Below are 9275 nucleotides of genomic sequence, written 5' to 3' on the forward strand. Positions count from 1 at the left end.
GTTACAAGCTTGCGTAATAGAGTTTAAGAAAAGTTGGGATTCCAAGCTCCACTTGATGGAGTTCTGGTAAAGTAACAGGTTCCAAGCCACTATTGGAATGACACCGTTTGAGGCCCTGTATGGGAAACGGTGAAAGTCCCCGCTATGTTGGGACGAGGTAGGTGAGAGAGAGCTAGTAGAACACGAGTTGGTTTGAGTCACCAATGAGGTTGAAAAGAAAATTCGAGCAAGATGCGTACTGCTCAAAGTAGACAGAAAAGCTACGCCGATGTAAGGCGTAGAAGCTTAGAGTTCGAGATAGAGGACCAAATATTCCTAAAGGTGGCACCCATGAAAGGCGTCTTGAGGTTCGGATGTAAAGACAAGTCCTAGATTTATTAGACCTTTTGAAATTCTCGAGCGAATTGGTCCAGTAGTGTATAAGTTATCTCTACCTCCCTCCCTCTCAGGAGTACGCAATGTATTTCACATGTCGATGCTGAGGACATACATGACGACCCTATCCACATAATAGATTATGAGCCCCTCCAACTCAACAAAGATTTTAATTACAAGGAAAAACCCATAAGAATCTTAGCACGTGAAGTGAAAGCGCTACGCAACAGGGACAGTGCATTCGTTAAGGTGTAGTGGCAGAACCACCACACCGAGGAAGCCATGTGGGAGCGTGAGGATGAAATAAGAGAAAAATACCCCGAGTTAATATAAGAGTTGGAGACTTTCGAGGATGAAAGTTTTTTTTAGGAGTATATAATGTAACAAATCAAAGATTAAAAAAAAATAGCGTCAATCGCTGGTAAACTCAAAAATTTGGGCGATCTCCAAAATTTTTACGTTTCACACAACAGCGAACTCCATGGATCGCCAACACAACTCGCCATTTGCCATGCACCTAAAAGGTACTAAGATGTAGCAAGATTCAAAACATCACTTCTGGTGGAGGAGCATGAAGAGAGACGTTGTCGAGTTTGTGAGCAAGTGCTTAGTTTTTCAACAAGTAAAAGCTCCTAGACAAAAGACAGCAGGGATGTTGGACTTCATAATAGAACTACCCAGAGTGCTGAAAGGTTATACAGTGATCTGGGTAATTGTCGACAGGTTGACCAAGTCAGCACACTTCCTACTTGGGAGAGCCACATATACAATTGACAACTGGTCTCAACTGTATGTGAAAGAGATAGTAAGATTACATGGAGTCTCAGTGTCGATCGTGTCGAACCGAGGCCCACGCTTTACGTCAGCGTTCCGACGCAAACTTAAAAAAGCGTTGGGTACTCGCCGTGACTTTAATATCGCCTCCCACCCCCCAAACAGATGGACAAATAGAGCGCTTAAACCAAATTCTAGAAGTCATGTTACAAGCTTGCGTAATAGAGTTTAAGAAAAGTTGGGATTCCAAGCTCCACTTGATGGAGTTCTGGTAAAGTAACAGGTTCCAAGCCACTATTGGAATGACACCGTTTGAGGCCCTGTATGGAAAACGGTGAAAGTCCCCGCTATGTTTGGACGAGGTAGGTGAGAGAGAGCTAGTAGAACACGAGTTGGTTTGAGTCACCAATGAGGTTGAAAAGAAAATTCGAGCAAGATGCGTACTGCTCAAAGTAGACAGAAAAGCTACGCCGATGTAAGGCTGAAAAGAAAATTCGAGCAAGATGCGTACTGCTCAAAGTAGACAGAAAAGCTACGCCGATGTAAGGCGTAGAAGCTTAGAGTTCGAGATAGAGGACCAAATATTCCTAAAGGTGGCACCCATGAAAGGTAAGGCGTAGAAGCTTAGAGTTCGAGATAGAGGACCAAATATTCCTAAAGGTGGCACCCATGAAAGGTGTCTTGAGGTTCGGATGTAAAGACAAGTCCTAGATTTATTAGACCTTTTGAAATTCTCGAGCGAATTGGTCCAGTAGTGTATAAGTTATCTCTACCTCCCTCCCTCTCAGGAGTACGCGATGTATTTCACATGTCGATGCTGAGGACATACATGACGACCCTATCCACATAATAGATTATGAGCCCCTCCAACTCAACAAAGATTTTAGTTACAAGGAAAAATCCATAAGAATCTTAGCCCGTGAAGTGAAAGCGCTACGCAACAGGGACAGTGCATTCGTTAAGGTGTTGTGGCAGAACCACCACACCGAGGAAGCCATGTGGGAGCGTGAGGATGAAATAAGAGAAAAATACTCCGAGTTAATATAAGAGTTGGAGACTTTCGAGGATGAAAATTTTTTTAGGAGTATATAATGTAACAAATCAAAGATTTAGCGTCCATAACCGGTAAACTCAAAAATTTGGGCGATCTCCGAAATTTTTACGTTTCACACAACAGCGAACTCCATGGATCGCCAACACCTCCCAGCCTTCAACCATTTCCCACAACTCCTGCAAACAGAGAAAAACTCAGAAAGAGAGAGAGAAAGGATTTGTAAGTTTCCGGTGAACACAATTCGATGAGAAAATACGTGAGGATAACTCTAGGGATGGTATAAAAGAGAGAGGACATGATTGAGAATACCAAATACGTCACGTTTAGGCCGTGACCTTCACCGTCGGGCGATCGGACGCTGCACATAAGTCGTAGGTTTCAAAACCAGATTTGAGATGACGGATTTGCGTCACAAGCAAAAAAACGACCTCGAAATACCTTAGGGAAGAGTAAGCTAACGGAGACAAAGAGGAAGGTGCTAGAATTGATCGAAAAAGACGTCGAAAACCACCGCACAGAAGAGAGAGAAAATTGACGTAAGAAAATCGCGACAAACTGGGTAAGGAAGAAGGATCAGTCGAATCCGAGTCAACCCGAATCGGATACCCACGACCCAAGTTCAGCGGCCCAAACTTGCGGTCCAGCCTGCAAACCCGAGGCCCAAATTCTAGCTCGACCCAAAAATCTTTCGGCCCAGTAGCCCACCACCACACCTACATAGTGTGAAAGTTATCTTATTTATAATCAAATAAATTATAAGAATATGGAAAGAGTAATACATGGAAAGATACCTATGGTAAGAAAGACAATAATAAAATATCAAATATAATATATATGGTAAATTATAAGTTATTACTAAATATCTTTAACACCTCACCGCAAGCTGAGCGTCGGATTTAAATGAACGTGAAGCTTGGATCTGAAAAATTCGAAGAGAGGTTGAGAAACACTTTTCGTGAAGATGTCAACAACCTGGTTCAGAGGAGGCATAGAGAAACACTTTCTTGGCCATCGAAAATTGCAGAGGTAGCGACGATGCTGCCTTGGCTCTGGTGAGAATATGTCTAACCCAAGAAGTAGAATGGGAAACCTAGAGCAAGGGACAAAGACAATGTTGAAGCCGGAAGAGTCGCCACAGTGGGCGAAGGAGCCAATTTTGGAGAGAAGGGCGGCAGCGACTTGGTTGGCGAAAAGGCCAGTGCGGCACCCAGATTCCAAAGGTAAATCTCTGCAAAAGGTCGATAGGTTTAGGTTAGGGTTTTGACGAAGGATGAAGGGAAGATTGGAAAGAAAATGAGAGAGGCTATGTTAGCTAAGGTGAGGTTGTATGTATAGAGTATGACGAAGAGTGATTTGGAGGTCAAAAGAGTGGAGCGAAGAGTAATCAATCGGCTCCGCTTGCGGCAGCCATGGAGACTACGCCTGCGACATCAAAGCCAGCAGGGGTGGTGGAGAAGAAGATGAGTAGGGGATTCATAAGCCATTAAAAATAAAGGATCGAAGTTGCTAAACCGAAAGGCTCTGATACCATGAGAATTTTTGTTTAATCCACCACACCTAAATGGTGTGAAAGTTATCTTATTTATAATCAAATAAATTACAAGGTTATGGAAAAAGTAATAAATGGAAAGATACTTATGGTAAGAAAGACAATAATAAAATATCAAATATAATAGATATGGTAAATTATAATTTATTACTAAATATCCTTAAGACCACGACCCAAACTCACCTGCGGCCCAGCCCGTGAATCAAAGTCCAGAAGCTAGCCTGCAGACATGACCCGAACCAGCCTTCGACCCGTGCCTCGACCCAGAGTGCCTATACGATGTGGCACGCTTTGTTGCTGCCACGTGGCACCCAGCAACACAGGCAATCTCTCGGCCCGTCTCAGCTTAGACGGCTCGTAGTCTTCCTCCAGCGGCTCTCCGACAAATTTTTCGAAGGCTCTCCGGAGGCTCCCAGCGGCTGTTTGGCTCGACTCTTTGATTTTGGCCTAGTTTCCACTGTTTCGATTCTTTTGGACTATTTTCGACCCCGATTAAGGTAACTGAGGTCATTTTGGGCCATATTTCACGTTAATTAATTCATTATTAATTTAATTGTGAAATACTAATGGAAGGTGACGAACGATGTGATAGGAAACAAACTCCAGCAACGTTTGGAGCAGCTCACAAGGAACGAGAGCTTACGTTTAGCTAATTAGGGGGTACTTCGGCCAAGGCCAACCAAGGAAGTGGCCTTACTATAGGATAGGCTAGAAAATTGTATGCGTTAGAGTTATATTTACGAGCATGATGATGTATCAGCTATGATGATGCATGAGTATGATGTTTGAGCTGTGATGCATGTTATATGCACGTGATTTATGTTCCGATGCATGACGTACATGATATGTTTGATGCATTTGATGACATTATGATGAGTATGATGATTACATGATGTTTATCTTAATATGTTGATGTTTTTCATGTTAAGCATGCTTTATGATTATGAGTGTCATATTGCATCATGTCGATAGATCGACATAGGACACAACCCTAAGAGCATGAAAATGATATTAATATACATATTCACGAGCATGTGTTAATGTAACAAATAAATGAAACTAGAGGATTGTGTCAGAAGAGATGATACGGTAGACATTAGAGGGATCTCATGCATGTTGAATGTTTATAAGCATAGAAATACTTCCTCAAAGACGATGAGTGCGAACGCACAGTATGATGATGAGTGTGTTCATGGGGAGCATGACACCAAGAGGTTCAGTTGACCTTCGGACGTCCTTACAGATTCGCTTGACCGGAGAGGGTCCAGGGGGTGTGCAAGCCCCCTAGGGATTCACACTCGCACGTGTGGGTCGTGAGTAGGGAAGTACTACGCATCCAAATTAGTCTGAGACTAGAGGCCACCCCAAGAGAATAAAGATAGGTCCCAAGAGCAGGATTGCATGTGTTTGCATTAACATGGCCCCTATAGTGGGATCACTTACTGAGTATTCTTCAATACTCAAGATGTGTGTCATATCATTTTTCAGGTAAAGGCAAGACGCTCATATACGGATGACAGCAGCATCGCAAATAGAGACTGTGGCACGTGCATAAGGTAGTCACATATTTAATTTCCTAGTCTTTGGTTAGAATAGGATGATGGCATTTCATCATTTAAATTATTTTATTTTGTAATTATTTTTATTGTTTTAAATTCCGGTGTTTTTGTTCGAAACACGTAAAACCGACCGTATTTTCTGGAAATTTAAGGTTGTTCCGAATGTTTTCAAAGTATATGCTATAAATAATGTTCATTTAAGAGTTATATTTCTACGTTAAGAGACATCAATAACGACTCTAAATATATAAAAATTTAGGTTTGTTACACATTATTTTTTTTTTTCAACTATATAAGTTTAGTATTGTTTCTCTCTCTTTTATAACTATTTTCTTTTTTCAATTAGATATATTTTAGGGGTATAATTAATTGATTCAAATTCTAATTATAATTAATAAAAAATAAATAAGTATTCTATTGTAATAATTATTTTATATATACATTTAAATATTTTATTTATTATTTTTTAATACATTATTAATATTGTATAAAATTTATAATTATATTTCATTTAATATAATTTACTCCACTATATTACACACTTCGGGTTTCTAAAAAAATCTTGAAGTATTCAATTTAGTCTCTAAATTTTCATCTATTTAAGCCCTTCGAATTATTGGTAAAGACTGAATGACCTAATTATTTAGGAACCGAAACGAAGGGGTTAAAAGACAAAGTAATGAAAGAATTTTTTTAGATGGGAAGGGAAGAGGGAGTGAGTCATACATTTAAGCCATCAAAACCACATTGCTTGTATGTGAGAGATTGCTTCCTTGGACTAATCACAATTGCACAATCCACCCATACCTAAACATTAACAAATATTCATCCAAAAGTCACGTTGCACTAGATTGTAACCCTATTTTTAAATTGGTCTAATTGACTCGATAAAAAAAATTGTCAACTAGCAAACTGGATTGAATTTTTAGATTTTCAATCAAAAAAACAAATAAATCTAATACAACTCAACTTTTATAGTTTGGGTGGGTAGTCTGAATTCATCAAATTTTTTAAACCATCACTGATAGTTAGGTAGCTTGTATACGATTAGATAACACTTTCAATCTCACTTCTGTTTCTCGTTTTTAACACAAATCCTTTTCATGGTTCGTATTATCCTATAAAACAATCATACATCAAAGGGTTTTCGTTAAAATGAGTTCAGCTCGATCATAATTGGGTTTTCGTTAAAATGAGTTTAACTCGATCGGAATTGGGTTTTCGTTAAAATGAGTTTAGCTCGATCCTAATTGGGTTTTAGTACAACTATCTAAATCTTTTCTAGTCATGCATAATGTGGCCTTGAGGATTTAGAAATGTGGGGGAAAAAGAGCATTAAAATGGGGGACAAATGGCAGAGACAATAGGGCAGGGAAGGACAGGACAGGACAGGACAGGGGCAGAGCATTAGAATGATGAAATTACAAGGATGCCCTTAGAGAGATTAGTGGTACCTGAACGCCGGGGGAATCAAAGGACAAGAGGCGGATCTTAGCGGCAACATCGCCGAGTATCCTCAGCTCCACACGGTCGTTTAACGAGGCGTCACGGATCAAATCAGCGGCGTCGGCTTGGAGGAGGCTGACACGATCGACGGCGATGGTGGCGTCGACCTGGCGTTGGCTATGTGGGTCTTGAAAGAATCCGGGAATTGAAGCTCTCCCAAGTGGAATCCCTCGGTACATGACCGTGAACCGAGACTCCCCGTACTTGATTCCCACTTTGTTGGGGTTAACGGCGGTGAAAATCATTCGAATGTCGAGGGAAAGGGAGGCGGCGGTGGGATTGGGAGTGGTTATGTTCATGTACTGGATGCCCACCTGCTGGAGATCGAATTGGGGCTTCTTTGGCTTTAGGGCGAGGACGACGACAAGGACGACGGCGAGGATTAAGAGAGCTAGGAAGGAGAAGAGGAGGAACAGGCAGCAGCAGCAGCCCTTGAAGGAGGCGGAGGAGGAGGAGGATCTGGGGATGTACGGAGGGCGGCTCTGGGCGGCGCCTCTTGATAACGGCATGTCTTTTCGGGTTTCAAATTCAAGGGGTTGTGTAGCAGCACTCCAAGTTGTGGACTCAACCATATTATAAATCAAAGGTATTTTATAGTAACTTCATCTATTGCTCTACCCGTACAAATATTAACTCCCAAAGTTCGAAATAGTCCTTCTTTGTCTTTTTTTAGTTTTGGATGGAAATGGTCAGTATTTTGTACCCTTCAAATTTTAATAGTATTTAAAAAATACTCTCAAATTTTAAAAAGTTTCATTAATACCTATCAACTTTTTAAAAAAGTTTAAATATACTCTTACCGTCGGTACTATGTTTAAAAAATACTCTTAAATTTTAAAAGGAGCATTAGCACCATTCACTTTGTTAAAAAGTTCAAAAAAGTTGTTACAGAAGAAAATCTATCAACACCTAGCATTATCTTCAAACTTTTTAATGTTACTTTTGAAAGTTTATGAATATTTTTTAAATGTGGCACTAACTGTAATAGTATGTTAGAGTTTTTTAAAAAGTTAAAAGTGTTTTTGAAGTTTTAAAAAGGGTTTAAGGTATTATTGAAATATTTGAAAACTCAACGACCTTTTTGAACACTTTTAAAAGTAAAAAAGGGTGCTCTAAAATCTTTTTGAAAGTCCAAGAATATTTTTTAAACAAAATATAATTGTTTTCATCTAAAATTAATGACAAAGTTTCCTCTAAATATTGCTTTGGCCCGTATCGTTATCAACTTTATAGTTTTAAAACGCGTTTAGTAAGGAGAGGTTTCCACACACTTAAAAGAAATGTTTCGTTCTCTTCTTCAACTGATGTGGGATCTAATAATAAAGTTGTATTTGTTGAACACTAGAATTGAAATACAATACATATATCATAAATTATCATTAATAGACATTGATTCGAATCTTATTCATAAAAATCATGTGTACAAACATGAGTAGAGATATAAATGAAGGATATTGAAAGTGTTTGACGATATTATTAGTTTGATAGGTCTTTAAACTTAGCTAGACCAATTATGGACGAGCTCATATGTCTTTGCAGTGTCATTCTTAATGTAAACAACGTCATCTTTTACAATCCACGTGCAATAACTAAAGACACATCTCTCAGTAAGCCAAGAGAGGTAGCCCTCAAAAGCACATCAAAGGTCAAGCGGCCATTTTGGCTAACAAAAGTGCACCAAAAACGAAAGGACTGCGAAAAATTCTTGTCGAAATCTCAAAGGTAGCTGTCTCCCACGTTGATATGATTGGCTTCAAAATGCTTCTACAAATGTCAAATTAGTATAAAAGGCAAAAGTTCTCATCTATTTATCCTATATGAAAAAATTGAATTCCAAATTATGTTCTGAATCGGTCAAGTTACCAAAATGTAGGCATATTAAATCACCTACAAAAGTTATTATTACTCAAGCAAATTAAAGAACAAGGCATAATAGGCAAGAGTTTAGGTAATAGTCCAAGTCCACCGCTAACAAATATTATCGTCTTTAGACTTTTCTTTTCTAGCTTACCCTCAAGATTTTTAAAAGGCATCTATTAGGGAGAAGTTTCCACACCCTTATAAAGAATGCTTTGTTCTTCTCTCCAACCGATGTGAATCTCGCAATCCACCTCCCTTCGGGGCCCAGCATCCTCGATGGCACTAGTTCTCTTCTCCAATCGATGTGGGGCACAACGTTCTCACTGGCATACCACCCAGTGTCTAGCTCTGATACCATTTGTAACAACCCAAGCCCACCGTTAGCAAATATTGTTCTCTTTAGGCTTTCTCTTCCAAGCGTCCCCTCAAAGTTTTTAAAATGCGTCTACTAGGGAGAGGTTTTCACACCCTTGTAAAGAATGCTACGTTCTCCTCCCCAACCTATGTAGGATCTCATAGTTCACAACTCACCTAAGATTGAAATCAAGTCACATATGATTTATCGAAAGAAATATTAATCTTCTCTATTGATGAATTT

At 39.5% G+C, this 9275-nt stretch overlaps 1 protein-coding gene across 1 annotated transcript; it reads right to left on the reverse strand.

Annotated features, from left to right (window-relative positions):
* Positions 1-5983: 5983 nt before the first annotated feature.
* On the reverse strand, positions 5984-7417 carry LOC111455278. The gene is made up of 2 exons (XM_023096879.1): positions 6766-7417; positions 5984-6118 (listed from the first exon to the last, which is right to left on the reverse strand). Exons 1-2 carry the CDS (start codon positions 7387-7389, stop codon positions 6032-6034), a joined length of 711 nt encoding a protein of 236 aa, XP_022952647.1. The 5' UTR covers positions 7390-7417; the 3' UTR covers positions 5984-6031.
* Between the last annotated feature and the right edge of the window lie 1858 nt (positions 7418-9275).

Source organism: Cucurbita moschata, unplaced genomic scaffold (assembly GCF_002738365.1).
Source record: "Cucurbita moschata cultivar Rifu unplaced genomic scaffold, Cmos_1.0 Cmo_Scf00017, whole genome shotgun sequence".
Lineage (NCBI taxonomy): Eukaryota > Viridiplantae > Streptophyta > Magnoliopsida > Cucurbitales > Cucurbitaceae > Cucurbita > Cucurbita moschata.